The sequence below is a fragment of the Vicia villosa genome, linkage group LG7, assembly GCF_029867415.1.
Source record: "Vicia villosa cultivar HV-30 ecotype Madison, WI linkage group LG7, Vvil1.0, whole genome shotgun sequence".
NCBI lineage: Eukaryota > Viridiplantae > Streptophyta > Magnoliopsida > Fabales > Fabaceae > Vicia > Vicia villosa.
In genome coordinates, this window is record NC_081186.1 from 111,222,916 (window position 1) to 111,242,637 (window position 19,722).

The 19,722-nt window shown below is 31.6% G+C and overlaps 1 protein-coding gene across 2 annotated transcripts; it reads right to left on the reverse strand.

The window, feature by feature from the left end:
* Positions 1-10,532: 10,532 nt before the first annotated feature.
* On the reverse strand, positions 10,533-17,832 carry LOC131616539 (uncharacterized). Of its 2 annotated transcripts, XM_058887899.1 has the most exons (9): positions 17,437-17,827; positions 16,868-17,003; positions 16,121-16,276; positions 15,890-15,995; positions 15,243-15,425; positions 11,627-11,786; positions 11,193-11,506; positions 11,025-11,114; positions 10,533-10,924 (listed from the first exon to the last, which is right to left on the reverse strand). In XM_058887899.1, the coding sequence occupies exons 2-9, from the start codon at positions 16,880-16,882 to the stop codon at positions 10,863-10,865; spliced, it is 1,086 nt and encodes a 361-aa protein (XP_058743882.1). In that variant the 5' UTR covers positions 16,883-17,003; positions 17,437-17,827; the 3' UTR covers positions 10,533-10,862. The 2 variants fall into 2 exon arrangements, with proteins under 2 accessions (XP_058743882.1, XP_058743881.1); XM_058887898.1 differs by having other exon boundaries at positions 11,025-11,506; positions 17,437-17,832.
* Between the last annotated feature and the right edge of the window lie 1,890 nt (positions 17,833-19,722).

The window sequence follows — 19,722 nt, forward strand, 5'->3', positions numbered from 1 at the left end:
ATTTATGTTTTTATAAAATATGGCGCCTTAATTTCTTTTTTTATTTTTTATTTTTTATTTAAAATTAGATTATTTATTCTTTCGGTTATACTACTAATCGAGAGGCTTAATATCAAAATTAAAATTTCTCTATAGAAATATCTATTCATTAAATTTTACGCTAAACCTAATTCATTTATAGTCATTTCGAACTCCTAAACATCATTCTTTAGGATAAGTTATAAGACAAAAAAATTTAAAATTTCTTAATTAGTTAATAAATCTTTCAAAATTGTGTATTGATGTTCTTACATACACGCATTGGAGAAAATAATTTCACAAACCTTGAACTAAACTTTTTTTTTTCTTGCAATATATCTCACATGATGACGTTGTTGTTGTTGTTGTTGTTTTCCAAATTATACTGATAATATATTGCAAACAATGTTCTTGATACATTTGTTTTGAATATAGTCTTTTGTTTGAATATTGCAACACACAAAAAATTGATGAATGATAAAATATTAAAAAAAGAAACAATACATGCTACTTTCAATTTTTTTTATATTCACCATTATTTTGCAATGGAACTAATTTATTACATGGGTGGATTAAGCCACCAGGAAAAAAAAAAGCCTCTATTTTATTTTATTTTTTATTAAAAAAGAAATAACTTATTACATCAGTGGTACTATAGAACGAGGGCAAAAATAACTCAATTGTCTATAAATGAATTTTTGTCGTTCATTTATAAAGTAACAACGCTCAAGATATTATCAACGCATCAATCCACAAGAAATTCTCTACATGCAATCAGAGCGCAAACACTAAACCTTAAAGAAGGTTGGAAACAATTTTTGGAATGAATTGCAAAAGTAGAAAAAATTGGTACAAGGTTGGTGTTCTTACATAATCTCTTATCTTGCAACTGAAAATTTATTCTATTTATATAACATGTTTTATTTTATATCTAAAACAAATACATGCAAAAGCCATTGAGAATATATTGCATGCAAAAATCACTGAACTTGGATCCAGCATTTGTTCTTCGCCGAGATTCAATGAAACGAGAATCCAGTGATCTTCACCAAGATTGAGAGTGATGATGGTGAATCAGATTTATAATTCGTCAAATTTTGTATTTGTAGATTAAAACAAAAATAATGTAAAATAAGAAACTTTGTAATAGTGCATATGGCTAAGGCGTGGAACTCAAGCATTTGACGTACAGATCACCAACATTTAGACATGAAGTTCACATCGCCAGCTCTGACGGCCAACCTCATGTTTCATACAGAAGATTGGAGCTCATTGTTAGGCCATAGTAAAATTTACCTAAGTCTGAAGATCCTATCATCATTATTATAACTAGGATCCGAGCTCCACTAGAGTCGTTAAAATACGATTCCATTCACAAAATCAACCTTCAAGAGCGTTTATAGTATCCTAATTAAGATAAACTTTTATATCTTTGAATCATACTTCTTAATATGTTATTTGGTATTTAGCATATATCAAGTATAACTGTTGGGATTCAAGTATGAGTGCTTAAGTCTCACATCAACTAGAAATAGGTAAAATGTTTGGTATATAAGAGAAAGGATCCACACAATTATTGCCTTAAGGTTTTGGATGGATATGTGGTGTCAATGTCTCTTGGATCCTGAATTTTTAGCTCATTGACATTTCTAGAGCTCCACGAAATCCTCAACAAATGGTATCAAAGACATAAGTGAATCCAAACCCTACGCCACGCTCACCCAGAACGTGAATCACCTGCTGACTCAGCCCTAGCAGAGGTTGTTCTGGCAGTTTCCTAGCACGTGGGCCTCCAATCGGATTTGGCCCAAATAGGAAACCTTGGCCCAGCGTTTGGGGCTATAAATACCCTCTTTCACTAGAGGGTCAGGTATTCACTCTTTACTTCCTAAACTCTTACTTGCTCTTTCTCTGATCGCTACTTACTTTGGCATCGGAGAACCTTGCAGGTACCCCCCTATTCTGTTCTACTTGCCAGATCTAGCCGCCGTGAAGATCCATTCTGATCAGGTTAGATCAGATATGTTGTGTCAAGATCTTTTGGATCCCAAACTTTTAGCCCATTGACACTTATGGTGCTCCCATGACTCTCTAATAATAACCAATATGATGGAAATATGAAATCTTTAATTTTTTACTTTTCCATTATTAATAAGGAGTCTTACTCAAAATATAGGCCTATTATATATCATATTTTAACTATAACATGTTGTATTTACAATTTTTTCTTTATAGAGAAAAATATAGCTCCACGAACTCCTCAACAAATGGTATCAAAGGCTTAGTTAGGCTGTGGAGGAGAAAAAGTGGGATCTTATGTGTATTAAGGCTAGTAATGTGGGTGATTCACACTCGTAGGGGGTTATTGAGATTCGAGCGTGAGTAGTTAAGTCTCACATCGACTAAAAATGGAGAAATATTTGATATATTCAAGAAAGGACACACAAACACACACAGATATTACCTTAAGATTTTTTGTAGATATGTTGTGTTAAGATCTTTTGGATCCCAAACTTTTAGCATATCGACACTTAAGGTGCTCCCATGACTCTCCAATAATAACCAATATGATGGAAATATGAAATCTTTATTTTTTTTACTTTTCCATTATTAATAAGGAGTCTTACTCAATATAGGCCTATTATATATCATATTTTGAATATAACATATTGTATTTACAACCTTTTTTTTTAGAGAAAAATGAAAATACAAAATGAGACTTTTCTGTGATTCAGGAATTATACCCATTAAAATCTAATATGGCTATTAATCAAAATACGTAGATACCAGACATTAATTTTCTTTTAGGGTATATCATAACTATTGTTTGGGATTCTAAGATTCTTTACTCATGATTCCTTTGTCAAATTTCATTTTAAAGAATGTTGATCAGACCATTAGAGAAACATTCACTTATTTGTCATCTTCATTAGAGGATTCATCAAATTGTTCACATGTGCACAAGAGTTCTCTTATTTTCTCATAATTCATTCTTTTTAGATCTATTTTTCTCCAACTTTGGACATTTTTTTTGAAGTGTTCAGTGATAGAGTAATAATATTTATAATATTAGTTATTAGTATTGTTAATGAACTCTAGTTATATTTGGGCTTTTAATAGTTGTTGGGCTTTTAGGTTTATAATCAATTAAGAATATTATATAATGTAGTCTCATAGAGACATTGAGATCAATCAATGAAATCAAAAGTTATTTTTATTCTTGTTTCTTTAGATAATTTTATTTTTCTCTAGTTTTGTTAGGGTTTAGTTTTTGCTTCGTAACAATTGGTGCTTTCATCATGTACTCAAATCCTCCTATGGATTATCATTTTCATACACCTTCATATCATCCATGGAGTATTCCTCCTACCCATCCCACAAACCTCTCCTTTACATCCCCTACCACACCTTCATTTCCATCTTTTCCATGGGAACTTTTTACACCATGTTACTCTTGTGTTGGCTCATCATCACCAAATTGGTATCCAAATCATGGATATTCACCACATCCACCTAACCCTAACCCATATTCATCCTACTCATCATCTCCTTATTCATATGACTACAATACTTATTATCAACAACTCCAACCAACAAACACCTCTTTTCATCAATATCAATCTCGTTCTAAAAATAGAGGAAGTTTTGGTAAGAATCTCCAAGTCGCTCAGCCCCCTTTTAAGAAAAACTCAAAAAAAGGTTCACAAAAACATTTGGATCTCAACCTCAAACCACAGATGCAACATTTCATTTCGTTCGTGAGACTAGGCGTAGAAACAAGCCTAACCTCACCACACCTCACCAAACCCCAAAGCAACCGCAAAAATGGTCCTTTCAAGCCTCCACCACGTCTTCACCTTCGAGTACCGTTCTGATCCCGATTTCTCCTCTCTTCCATCACCAAATCCACACCCTATTCTTGCTCCATATCAAAACCCACCAAAAATCTTTTGTCACCTGAAATCAAAAGTAACGATATTGTTCCTAGATACGGTCTTCAACCGATTTGTTCAGTCCCTGATTCTTCCCCCAACTTTGGTTCTTCGTTTGCGAAAAATTGGAACTCCAATTTCACCCTTGACCAACTGGGAAATCTCGACCAGAAAGCTGAAGCTATCATCGTTAAGACTCCTCAATTGAAGCGGAAAAGTGAAGCAACTGGTTTGGAAGCTGATTCAAGTATTAGGGTGACTCATGGATCCACTGAACCAGCCAACAGTTCTTCTCAGACGCCGGTATCTGATGTAGGTAACGATAGTAGTTTCGGAAGTGGGAAAAACATTGTCGTGGTAGAGGAGGATGTTGGTTCTGATGAGGGTACCAACTCTGAGTTAAGCAATCAGGAGGAAGACGACTTGCCATCAAAGGTGTCTTCCAAGGGAAATTCAGGTTTTCTATCTATTGGCGGTCTCCCGTTATACGCAGAGGACATCTCAGAGGATGAACGCGAAGGGAATGATGTTGAACCACCTTCTTTCAAGGTAAGAATTTCAGGTGCTCTCATTGAGACTTTAATACATACGGTTGCTGCTGGGATTTTGTGTGGTGGAACAACGGAATCAAAAAAACATAGTGACATTGTATTCTCTTATGCTTCCCACCACCTGTTTGCTAAAATTCCTGTACCAATATCTCCAAAACTTGAGAGGACTGCTAGTATGTCAACTATGAACAAGAAAATTCTTCAACCTCCGTTGAAACCAACACGTTATATCACACGTCAAGTGGAATTAGTTCCGGTTGCAGATTTTCCTTCTTCATTCTCACCTTCACCATACAGTATTAAACACAAACGTCGCGGGCCATGTTTCTTAAAAAGTTTGTCGGAGGCTAGTGAGTTTTCCAAACAGAATAATGAAACAAGTAATGATAAGAGTAACAATGATTTATTTCCTAGAGACATTGCTAAGCTGCTCAACCTGATATCAAAAGTTCATGGTCTAGAACAAACAGAACGATTTTTCAAAGACATCCCTGAAGCTAAACTTGGGTTCAAGGTCTATGTTGCTCTTTTGAGCTTCTATTCAGAACATAAATCTTTGGAGGCGGCAGAGGCTATCATGAATAAAATCAAGAAGTTGTGTCCCAATCACTTGACAGTGTGTTATAATATGATTCTGCCGAAACCACTTACGACACGATCAAAATTCCCTTCTACAACAGTCGAGCTTCCATCTCCTCTTCTTTTGTCTAACTCTCCTCCGTTAGAATCAACATTCAAAGTCTTTCATCTACCTCAAGCACCGCCACCGAAACCACCATATTTCAGTTTTGATTATGCCAATTGCATCATGCCTCCACCACCTCCTACCAAGCTATTTGATGGACACAATGGATCTGATACTGCTATTAATTCAAGAGAGTGCGCGCGACAAGGTTTTGCTTTAGGAGTAACGGTTTTAGTTGGTGCTGGAAAATTTCGTAATGTCATACTGGATCCAATATTAATATTTCCTTGTGGTCTTGGCATTAGTGGTGCTGCAATTGCCACAGTGATCTCTGAATATTTAATAGCTTTCATTCTTCTATGGAATCTGAATGGCAAAGTTTTGCTATTCCCTTTTGACTTTGATGGGACACAATTTTTCAGCTATCTGAAATCTAGGGGTCTTCTAATTGCCAGGACTTTGGCTGTGTTTATTACTATGAAGCTCACAACATCTTTGGCAGCTAATCAGGGACCTATACCTATGGCAGGCCATCAAATTTATATGCACGTTTGGCTGTCTATTTCTTTGCTCACAGATGCTCTGGCACTGGCTGGTCAGACTCTTATTGCCAGTAGTTACTCACTGGGAAATTATGAGCAAGCACACCTCGTCATATATAGAGTGATACAGATTGGTTTAGGAGCTGGAATCATTTTGTCCATAGATAACATTGTTGAATTTTTTAGGAATACTACTAGAGCTTTTAGTGGTGTTGAATCTGCTCTTGGTATTCCTGCTTTGGTGCCCTTCTTGCAAGCTGTTTACACCGGGAATAAATTTGTTCAGCAGATTGCCATTTTAATTGGCTGTGTTGTGTTGTCCCATTTTTCTCATATGATTAAATGGAAGGAAAAGCATTTTGTGATGTTTTTATGCATTGAAAAAGAGTGGTATCTCGGTGGATATTTGGATATGAAAATGCCAGCTAGATCTTATTTATTCAAAGAATGGGATCGAGGAAAAATATCTCCATTTTGGTATTAATTTCTAGAACCTTGAGGACAGGGTTCAAGTGAACCCGGCGGCAATGATAGAGTAATAGTATTTATAATATTAGTTATTAGTATTGTTAATGAACTCTAGTTATATTTGGGCTTTTAATAGTTGTTGGGCTTTTAGGTTTATAATCAATTAAGAATATTATATAATGTAGTCTCATAGAGACAGTGAGATCAATCAAAGAAATCAAAGTTATTTTTATCTCTACTTTTTAGCTTATTTTTAATGTCTTTCTTTTTTTTATTGTTGAAACCCTAGTTCTAGAGACTTGGTAGGATTAGCTTCCTATCATTCAGCTTCAGCTTCCTTTTTGAACTCCCTAATGGGAAATTGCTTCTTCCTTCTGACTCGTAGATGTTGCACTTAATCGGAGATGAGGGATATCTAATCATTTACTAATGCTTTTGCATGATCTTCTTCTTGTGATTCTTCAACTTGTAGATTCTTAATATTCTTGATTTTAAACATTAAAGCATCATATTTTGGCATTTTGAGAGTTCCATCTTCATTAAGATCTATGTCATGAATATGGAGGGAGCTAACGAGATACTCGAGAGGAAAGGCAGCTAGATCCTTTGTTTCTTCAATGGTATTTACCTTTGGTAACCATTTCTTTGGAAAAATCCTAATAATTTACTTAACATGATCTATAGTAGCATAGAATTTGTTCAACACTTTGAGTCCAAAGACTAAAATTTAAAATCTAAAAAAGTCTCCAAGTTTTCATCTTCTTTCATCTTGAACATCTCATACTTATTTATCAAATCATTTGCTTTGGATTCATTTACTTTAAGGATGTATATGGGGCACGGGTACTAGTTCCCCGCTACTCGTCCCATTTAATAAATATGATATTGTACCCGCCCATACCCGTGTGGGTATCTGTCAAACAGGTATTCGTGAATTTTGAGATACCGACATGTATTAAACAGATATCCATGAATATTATTATTTAAATTATTTTTATATATATATATATATATATATATATATATATATATATATATATATATATATATATATATATATGAGGAGGGTTATATTTACTCCAAGAGTAAGTTATTATTTTTAACCATTAGATTGAAAGTAATAAATGGTCAAGATGTGGAGTAAGTTATAATAACTTACTCTTGGAGTAAATATAACCCTCCTCTATATATATATATATATATATATATATATATATATATATATATATATATATATATATATATATATATATATATATATATATATATATATATATATATATATATATATATATATACATATATATATATATACATATATATATATATACATATATATATATATACATATATATATATATATATATATATATATATATATATATATATATATATATATATACATATATATATATATATATATATATATATATATATATATATATATATATATATATATATATATATATATATGAGGAGGGTTATATTTACTCCAAGAGTAAGTTATTATTTTTAACCATTAGATTGAAAGTAATAAATGGTCAAGATGTGGAGTAAGTTATAATAACTTACTCTTGGAGTAAATATAACCCTCCTCTACATATATATATATATATATATATATATATATATATATATATATATATATATATATATATATATATATATATATATATATATATATATATATATATATATATATATATATATATATATATATATATATATAAAATTATTTTTTTATCTCTATTAAAGACAAAAAAAATATTTTCAAATTTAATAATAATAATAATAATAATAATAATAAAAAAGTGAATCACATTCATTTTATTTATTTTTTTATCGAATAAATAAATTTAACAAAATAATAAAAATTACATATTCAATTAAATAATTTTAATAATATATAATAATAATAATAATAATAATAATAATAATTTTTTTATATTAAACAAATTTAAATTTAAATAATTTTGCTAATTATTAATGGATATCGATATTCGCGGGTACGGATACTATCAAATATGTATTTGTGCCCATAGAAAAACGGATAGCTAAATATTCGTTTATTTTATCCATGGATACCCATTAAGCCATCAAACCTGTATCGTGACGGATTTTATCTGTAAGTACTCATGGAGATAAGTTTTTTTGTCATCCTAATTTACCTGCATATTTCTTTCATACTCCTTGAAGAAAATAACATTTACAAGAAATTTTGTGTTTATGTTGGGTCCTCACACACAGAAATTTTTTTCCTATAATAAAAAATTACAATATCACCAAGATAATTTCTTATCCAATAGACATATATATATATATATATACATATATATATATATATATATATATATATATATATATATATATATATATATATATATATATATATATATATATATATGAGGAGGGTTATATTTACTCCAAGAGTAAGTTATTATTTTTAACCATTAGATTGAAAGTAATAAATGGTCAAGATGTGGAGTAAGTTATAATAACTTACTCTTGGAGTAAATATAACCCTCCTCTACATATATATATATATATATATATATATATATATATATATATATATATATATATATATATATATATATATATATATATATATATATATATATATATATATATATATATATAAAATTATTTTTTTATCTCTATTAAAGACAAAAAAAATATTTTCAAATTTAATAATAATAATAATAATAATAATAATAATAATAATAAAAAAGTGAATCACATTCATTTTATTTATTTTTTTATCGAATAAATAAATTTAACAAAATAATAAAAATTACATATTCAATTAAATAATTTTAATAATATATAATAATAATAATAATAATAATAATAATAATTTTTTTATATTAAACAAATTTAAATTTAAATAATTTTGCTAATTATTAATGGATATCGATATTCGCGGGTACGGATACTATCAAATATGTATTTGTGCCCATAGAAAAACGGATAGCTAAATATTCGTTTATTTTATCCATGGATACCCATTAAGCCATCAAACCTGTATCGTGACGGATTTTATCTGTAAGTACTCATGGAGATAAGTTTTTTTGTCATCCTAATTTACCTGCATATTTCTTTCATACTCCTTGAAGAAAATAACATTTACAAGAAATTTTGTGTTTATGTTGGGTCCTCACACACAGAAATTTTTTTCCTATAATAAAAAATTACAATATCACCAAGATAATTTCTTATCCAATAGACATATATATCATATTTCAAACACAAAAAACTAATCCCAATTTGATCTCTTTGTCATCTCAAATAATATGGCTTACAACCCCTAACCCCTAACCTTTGAGGAATTGAAATCAAAGAAACAAATTGTTGATAAGATGTTTACAAATATCACTCAATAGAGGGTGTAAGAATTTTTAATCATAAACACATGTGTTTAAATATTTAAACAAAAAAAATGTATACAATAAAATCATCTGTTTGCTTTTTTTTTGGACACATCCTTCTAATGCTTTTTTTTTGGACACATGCTTCTAAAAACTCTCAAAATACTCTTAAAAAGAATTATTTGTGACAGGACTAGACCAAATTATTAGGCCCAACCTATATAAATCTCCGGTGTCGTTACTTTTTCCCTTATCTCTTTTAATTTACCATTATTCTCTTTCCTCTATTTTTCCATTATTAGTTTTCCGTTGCTTATATAATTGTTTGTTTTAACAAATGTTTTCAAACTCTAATTTTCAAAATGGTTTTGCTTTCAATCAATGTTCTTTCAAACCTCCACAATTTACCCCTCTATTATAAATAGAGTCATATGTCCAACACACATGGCCTTGTGATACATCTTGAATGCCTATGCCTTTTTCTACGCATGATTCATGTACATACTTTTTAATAACTTGTTGTCAGCTTTTGTAGGTGTTCTGTAACCTTTCAATACCAATTCTCAAAGTTTCAAATTTTGAGATATGAGAAAACAACTAAGTTTGTTCTTCTAGTAATCAAAATTTTCACCATCAAACATTGAAAATTTTATTGAGTAAAAAGTATTGCTCTCTTCATTATCAGAATTTTCATGTTCAACCATTATTTCTAAATGATCTTTATTCTTACATGATTAAGTGTTCAAATAAGAGATTTGGACTCTCATAATAACTGAAGGTGAGAAAAACACAAGAAATGAGATGTTCAATTTTGTTAGAGCTTAAAAACTTTTCATGAATGTTAAAGATAAAAATCAATATAAACAAAAAAATATTCTCAAAACAACATTAATTTCAACTCAATGCATTTTAGATGAAAATCATCAAATTTATTCTTCAGAAAATAAAGTTAGTAAATATTCATTGACTTGTAATATCAATCAATAAACCTGTAAAATCCTCCAAAATTGAAGTGTGTGAAACATTATCCTTAAGCATTTATCATGAAATTCACCAGGCAGTGACAATGATCCAAGCAATTATATATATCCAAATGCATGAAATGAATTACAATCCTAGACATTCTATTTCCACATTGATGAAATGAAATATGTAATTCAGATAAGGCTCTGTCTACACTTAGGTGACAGTAAAACTTGTATCCCAAGTAACCTAAATGACATTTATTAATCCTAATTTGTCTCCCTAATCTATCAATTAATGTGGATCAAACAACTTCCCTTCCTTTCCCTTAAAGATTAAGATTTCTCCTCATCTGATTGAGAGCATGGAGGATCAGAATTAACAAAGAAGTCATCCACTGAAATTAACAACAAAAAAAACATTGTTAGTATTTTTTTTTCCGTAAGCGCTTAATTAAGTTGTTTATTTTATTCAAACGTGGTGCGGTTTAGAACTACCTATATCCTGTTGATCGGGAGATTCAAGCAACATGTCTGAATCAGATGGCAAAAACGGCGAACCCGGATAGTTTCCCAAAGCTCCTAGATCTGCAATTTGCAAACGCAGTTGTAAATATCTGGCAAACTTTACGATATATCTTAAAGAAGATCTTGATATGAAATTACCTCCCAAGTTTGGTAAATCTGCGGTTAAATCTGATAGGCTAAAATTCCATTGAATTTGATCCAGAGATCGAGAAATTCCGTTTCCGCCATCTTGTGCCAGCTGTAGTCCTACTGAACTTGCCACGTCGGATGTAAATGCTGAATCGAGAACGGATGCGTCTGTGCCCATTCCTGATATTTCGGATGCGGTGAAGGGGAAATGACCACTCGATGCTACTGATGTTGGACTCACTGGCATTTCTGAGACGGATGACATTGTGCCGTTTTGTTGAATCATGGGAGCCATATCAGGCACACTATGGTCCATCACCATACTTCAATAAAAAACAAATGAATTATGCTAAGTACTCCACATTCATTCGTAACGGTAATATTGTCTGATGTATGAATAAAATAAAAGATGATAATCAGAATGAGTTATGCTAAGTACTCACTCGTTCCCAGAATTCATACGAATAGGATGAAAATTGCTCGGTGCAGGGACTCCATTAACGACGTGACAACTTGATATACCCATGGAGTCTATATGAGGTTGACCTGCTGCTGGCATAGGATGCTGTTGTAGCACAGGATATCCCATAGGTAGATTGTTGACTGCACTGCAAATAAATGGTGTTAAAGAATAATGGAGAAGTTATAAAAAATATTAGGTTACTGATTAGTTCATTTTAATATAATCAAGAAGTTTCCGTAATTGCAATATAGTTGGATATTTTAAAAAGTTTAATTTGATAATAATATTAAAAAAAAAAGGGTAAGAGATTTAATATTTTATTCAAATTACTAAAAATGGGAATAGTTCTACTTTGGATCCATTTTGAGGTCGATATTAGTCGAGCTAAATTTGGATAAGTAGAAAATAGCAAGGGAAAGCTTGTTTTGGATTGAATTGTATAAGTTAATCTACTAGCATACGCATGTTTGAGATTATTTGAGAGAGCTTATGAAAAACAGCTTACGACATGTTGGATAAACTCTTCAGGACAACTTACGAAAACAGCTTATACAACAACAATCAAGCCTTATCCCACTAAGTGAGGTCGGCTACATGGATCAAATTCTACCACAATATTCTATCTTATATCATATTTGTATCCAATTCGTTAATCTCAAGCTTCTCTTATAGTTTTTTTAAGTCCTCCGTCTACCTTTAATTGTTTGACTTTTCTTCGTCTGATCTACTCTCCTAACCTCAAAATCTACAGGTGTTCCCTCTTCATGCCCAAACAAACTAAGTCGATAATCCACCATCTTTTCTACTATAGTTGTTATCCTAACACTCTCTAATATTGTCTTTTCTAATCTTATCTTGTCTAGTATTACGACACATTCATTGCAACATCCTCATCTCTGTTACAGTTACTTTATTCTCATGTTGATTCTAAATCGCCCAACATGTTGTCTTGTACAACATCGAAGTCTTGTCACTGTTCGATAAATTTTTCCCTTCAGCTTGAGTGGTACTTTTGTGTCACATAAAACCCATAAAGTCCTCCTCTATTTTAGCCACCGGCTTGAATTTGATGGTTTTACATCCTCTTATATTTCCTCTATCATTTTGTATAACGGACCCCAGATATTTAAACCGCGTGGGATGATATGGTCTCCCGCTTTCACCTCTAGGTTAGAAATGCTTCTCTTTTTGCTGAACTTACATTTCTTATACTTCGTCTTACTTCTGCTTAGGCAAAAGCCATGTGTTTCTAAAACTCGTCTTCAAGTCTCCAACATCTCATTTAAATCTTCCTTCGACTCTCTAAGTAGGACTATATCATCTGCAAAAAACATGCATCTCTTTGCTACCTTTTGGATGTGTTTCGTGAGTACATCCAAAATTAAAGTAAAAAAGTAGGGATTTAGGGTTGAACCTTGATGCAAACCTATTGTAATGAGAAAATTGCTCGTCTCTTCACCCTGTGTCTGCACAGTAATCGATACCTTTTCATACATATAATGTATAGGTTGAATATATGAAATTGTAACCCCTTTCTTCTCTAAGGCTTTCCACAAATCTCTCTAGGCACTCTATCATACACCTTCAAGTCAATAAAAATTAAGTGCAAATCTTGTTGGTCCACCTGATACCGCTCAATCACACGTCGTAGTAGATAGATTACTTCCATGGAGATATCATATCCTTCATTAAATAAATTGTAGAAATACGTCTTCCAGTTATCCTTTATATCCTTTTCTTGAATCAAGAATTTGGCTTATTCATCTTTAACACACTTGATCCAAATCCCGTCTTTCTTTCCCTTCCCTTAGCAAGTCTATACATAGATTTCTCTCCCTCTTTGCTTCCTAAAGATTGTTATAATCCGTCAAAGACATGAATTCTTCCTTCACTCACCACCTTCTTAGTCTCGTTCTTAGTTTTCTTATATTTTTCTCAAGTTTCGGCATTTTTATACCTAGACCATTCTTTAAAATAATCTTTTTTTACTCTAACTTTACTCCGAACACTTTCATTCCACCACCACAATTCTTTATCCCTAGACCCAAAACCCTTCAATTCCCCCAACATCTCTTTAACTACTTTTCTAATCTCTTGGACCATCTTACTCGATATATCATTTGCACTTCCTTATGGTTGTCTAAACTCTCCCTCCAAGATCTTGTGTTAGAAATTTCCTTGTTTTTCACCCTTAAAATATCATCCCTTGATTTGTTGCACTCCCATGTGACTTCTTCTCTTTGCCCTCCTCTTGATTGTTATATCCATAATCAATACTCTATGTTGGATAGTCAAGCTCTCTCTCGGAATAACTTTACAATCTAAGCAAAACTTTTTATCTGATTTCCTAATAAGAAAGAAACCTATCTGAAAACATGTCACACCGCTCTTATATGTGATAAAATGCTCATCTCTTTTCCTAAATCAAGTATTAATTATAGTAAGATCAAAAGCCGAAAAACTCCAAGATGGATTTACCTCCCCAATACTATACCCCAATGCACGCCCTCAAAACCTCTTGTTACTCTCCCTACATTCCATTTATAATTTCTCCTAGAAAAAACTTCTCTCCTTGGGGTATATCCTGAAGTAATCTTTCTAAATCCTCCCAAAATTTTACCTTAAAGTGTTATGCTAATCCAACCTAAGGTGCGCAAGCACTAATAACATTAAATGTGTCGTGTTCCATCACAAATTTCAAGGCTGTGATTCAATCTCCTACTCTTTTCACATCCACAATGTCCTTCTTTCACTCCTTGTCCACAATAATCCCCACCTCATTTCTTGATCTAATTTTTCCAATGTAGCAAAGCTTAAATCCCGAGTTGTCTAATTCTCTCTCCTTTTCACATGCCCACTTAGTTTTATTGTAGGCACATGAAATTGATCTTCCTCCTAACCATAGTATCCACTATTTCCATAGACTTTTTTGTAAGTGTGCCTATATTCCATGATCCAAAACGAATCATACTCTCATGAACTAGCTTCTTTACCCACACGCGTTCATGAAAACAGTTTACACTATTTTATCTTTTGTTAAGGAAATAGCTTATACATAATAAATGTTTATGCTAACAGCATTAAGTTAAGTTGTGTTGAAGAGTCCCAAATTGAAAAGGATATGGTCTTTATATGTTTATAAGTAGGGGCAATTCTCACTTTACAAGCTGGTTTTGTAGGGATGAGTTAGGCACAACTCACACATTATAAGATGGTATCAGAGCCTATCCAATATCTATTGGGCCACCTTCTATCAAGTTTACGCAATTGGACCACCTACCATTTGTATCCACGCTCCAGATGTCTAATCATGGGCGGAGGGAGTGTGTTGAAGAGTTTCACATTGAAAAGGATATGGTCACAATATATGTTTAGAAATGGGGACAATCTTCCCTTACAAACCAGTTTTGTAGGAGTGAGTTAGGCCCAACCCACACATTTTAAGATTTTGTTTATTCAAACATGGCCTAAAGATTATTGACCTCTTATTGATAGCAACTCAAAATATTTCAATGATATTATATGTTATCAAGTCTTCATAGTTTTAAAGAACTTCAATCTATACATTATACATGATGAGAGGGGTAAGAATTTACCAGGCATAGGATGGATTCCATTTTGTATTGGAGCCAATGGAACCTTTGGAGGCATGGGATACTTCATTAGATGACATTGATGTTCAAGCAAGTGATTGAATAAAAGTATCTGCTTTTTCAATTTTAGTCTAACATAATAGGCTCTGAAGAAATCAGCATTCTCTTCTTCCAACTTCTGCCACACTGAATTAATAAAAGCAACAATTACAAAGCAATGTGAAGGAAATTATAAAAATGCAAAGCCATTCATTGGTGTAATAAAAGAAATATGTTACAACAATCGAGTTATTTAAATAAGACACAACAAATCAGCCTGTTTGGATATTTAAGCTCACCTACTGGCATAAGTACTTGTAAAATTGTTTGAAACAGCTTACAGAACGAGTCACACGTCCATAAGCTGTTTAAAGCTGATTTTCATAGCTTATATATAAACAGTTAGACTTTTTAATTGATCTTTTATTATAGAAACAATGTGTCAATGTATACATACACACTTATATGATAAGCGTTTGACTTAACTATTTATCCAAACAGGACCTAAATGTATAAAGATTTTTCGGCGAATAACATATGCAATAGATAATTGATCTTTAATTGGAATGCAATATATAAATGACATGACAGAGAAACCTAAAGATACCTACCAAGAGTTGTAAATCCGGGATCTATCTTTGCCCGAGTCAGCAGTGTTTTAACGACTTCATCTTTATTCATATATAATTGCAGGCAACGTTCTATCAAATTCTGGACCTAAAAAAGTTTTTCGAATAAACAGAATAAGTTATCCAATCCACAAGACAAAGGAAGTAAACAAAAAAGTAGACAATTATAGAAAACTAGTCAAGTGTTTTAGTAAATGACTACGATATTCTTACAAGCTCAATATCCTGCCGCGAAACTTTTTTGCTATCATTGCTTGAAGCAGATGCGGACCCTGAGTCTGCAACGGGAGCATCGGTTGTGTGATTGTTAGGTGGTTCGCTCTTGGGCTCGTGCGAAGCTTGAGCTGATGACTGTAATTCTTCTGTGCTCTACAAATTCATAAAAGTTGCATTTAGATTAATTACAATATTGCAAGCAGCGAAAAGTGTTAAGAAACAGATCTAGATAATCAGAGTTTGCGTCACCATGAGAGCTGAAAGTGAGGAAACATTCTGTAATATCGAAAAATGCAATAGAATCAATGATGTTTTCGTCTTTGGTGTTACAAGTTCGGCAAATTGATGGAAAATATATATGTTGATTGAATTAAGTAGTTTCCATACAAGAAGTAGACCGTTAAAACTAGATATTCCTAGGAACAATATCATGCATTTATATTAGAATAAACCATCAATATAGTCCATAAAGTAACAATATTTCCCCAATTTAGTCCCTAAAGTATATAAAATTCGTCAATTTAGTCTTTGCTATTAAGATATTCAAGACCAAATTGACAAATTTGCATATGGTTTACGGACAAAATTGCCGGATTTTGTATACTTTAGGGACTAGATTGATGATTTATTCATTTCTACTATTAGTATTGTCGGCAAATTGGGGCAATATACAGTAGAACAAGAATGTTGATCACTAGTTGTTGATATTTCAAACGATATATGCAAAACACGTGACGGGAAAACCTGCAAGTTCTTCATTTCAGCAGAAAGAAGGTTGACTGCATGTCTTTTGGGAATTTCGAGTAAACACTAACTTCCTCTGAATCCAATATTGGTTGAATAAATCTCTAAGACACCACCATGTATAAACAAATCGAATCTGTAACAACAAAAACACGAGAGAACCATAAACCGCGCCGCTTCAATAAGCAATGTTCCATATCATTAAAAATCACAAAAATAGTATGTTCTACATTATACAGAAGACAGATTCTCCTATGATAAAGAAAATGAAGTTTCCTATAAGCATGTAAAATGAATACTAAGTACCTCCATTGAAAACAGATAAACAAAAACAACCCTTTTGAATCTCAAGTAAAAAAACAGAAAATTTTAAGCAAGTAGATAAAAACAAAACTTGAAACAAACCAGATCTAAATTGATAATGAAGATTATAGAACAAAAACTAGATTGACCCAATTCAAAATTTCCTTCAAAGGAACAAACTTTTTAAGCTACAAGACAACATAGAACCACCCAAATACATAAACACAAAAAGGGTAATGAAGATCTGAAAGAGAAAAAAAATTTACCTCACACCCCTTCTTGAATCTGCAACCCCAGATAAAAAAACAAAATAAAAAAAACAGTTTTTATTTCGACAAATTGAGAAAACCGAAAACCCCACCACCAATTTCAAACTAAACTAGCTTGAAAAGTAAACATCAGTAGAAAAGATTGAAACTTTGGGAATTTTGAGAAGTGGGGTTTGAAATTTGAAGAGTGAGGAATGAGAATAAGAGAATTGAGGTTTAAGCAGAGAGAGAGAGAAAGAGAGATATTTTTGAAAAGGGTGGAAAATGATATTTACTGTAGAGACAGAGAGAGAAGAGAAGTGTGTGAGAGTAACAGTGAAGAGAATTACAGAGAGAGAGAGAGAGAGGGGGTTAGAAAGAAAATGGTGGGTGAATAAGAAAACAAAAATTTGAGGTTGATGAATGAAATTGAAATTTATGGAAAGAAAATAAAAATCTACCAAAATGGGATAGTGACTTCTTTTGACTCTTGTGTGATTTGTATTTGAAGTTTCTTTTCTATTTTTTAAATAGAAAATTTGTAGAGAAAAATATGATAAAGACTCTTAGAGGAAATAAACAATTATAGTAAAAGAAAATAACAATAAATGTTATTTGTTTTTGAAATTTAAACTATAAATAAATACAACTTTCAATTTGATTTTTTTTTTTTAGAATTTTGACTAAAATTATAAAAGATACCAATCAATTAAAAATAAAGATTATATTCATATTTTTTTGAAATTTTTTTAATTATTTGGACAAAATTGAAGTACTACAAAACAAAAATTAAAAGTTTTAATAAGCAAACACAGTTAAAAGTCACATTTTCTTATGTTTTTATTATCTTTAGTTGATATAATAACTCCAATCTCTTATTTAAGTACTTAACAAATGTAATATAAAATATTTTTGAGAAAAATATGATTGATCATTCAAACAACAAGGATCAATACTTCTTAATCAATTAAACCTCCTATGTTTGGTGGAATATTAGAATGATAAGCTTTATAGTTCATCATATATTTTACAAAATTCTTATTTGTCTGTGTTTTCATATTTAAAATATTGTAATGCATATTTAACCGTCTTTTTTATTTTGACAAAGAAGGAAAAATATACTCTCACAGGAAGTAGATTATATTTTTTACTTAATTGAGAGAGAGTTTGATTACTCCAAATACTTGTGTTTATTTCTTTACCACCTCCCTGAGAGATGTGTTGTTATCATCAAAAAGGGAGAAATAAGGAATATTGTTTTGTAGGTTAATTATAGGTGATATTCCTTTAATGAGGACAACAACTTTTGATGGTGAGAATTAGTGTCTAATGATGACAACTAGTCCTTGATGACAATAACTAAAGTAAACAAATAAAGCGATTAAAGATGAAAATCAAATTATTAGGGTTTGATGGACTTGACTCTCTGATGATGGAAACCAAGCGAAACCAAAATCAAGCTTCATCTCAAGTGATCTCAAGAAAGTGTTTACAAAGATAAAGCAACTAACATGTCTTGAAGTGTATGAAAGTCATACCTCGATACATCTGAGTGAACATATTATAAAAGTATAACGACATTCTTGTAAAAGTGCATGGAAAATCACACACAAACAAGTTTTCAAACTTGTTTTTCTTAAAAAAACATTTCCAAAAATGCCTTGAAGTCGTGCTAGATGAGTCGGCACCTGTCAGAAAAGCCAAGAGCAAGTTTTTCCTCTTACCAATTAATTGACACTTCTTCTAATTGATTGGAATAGTTCAAAAACACACCCTAAACAATTTGAATAGAGCCTTAATGATGGACAACAACTAAATATATCTTATTTCCTTTTTGAGCTTATTAATCGATTAATTTAGGCCTACTAATCGATTGGTGCATGTTGCCAATCGATTGGCAAGTCATAAATGGCCCTAAAAAATTTTCCTTTTTCGTGGTCCTCTAGCCTATAAATAGAGGTACCTTCCAACATATTTTCACATCCACAAACATGACTTCATTTATCACTTCTCACTCTCCCTCTAAAAAATATGTTTATTTACTTTATCTCACTAAAAGTTTAGCCTTACTACTTATCGAGAACGTCATTTTACAAGTGATGAAGTTGTAACTCAGGAAGGGTCGTTTTGTAAGTTTACGAAGGAAGTTTTGTTTTTACATTGGTTAAAGATTTTATCCACTTAGGAATTATTTGTGTGGGTTTGAAGCTAAGCCCGTTAAAAAGTTTTGGTTTGGGGATTGTGTGATCAACTCTTTATTTAGGTTCGAAATTTCAACACGTACAAAAGCTTTCAAAGGTTCGA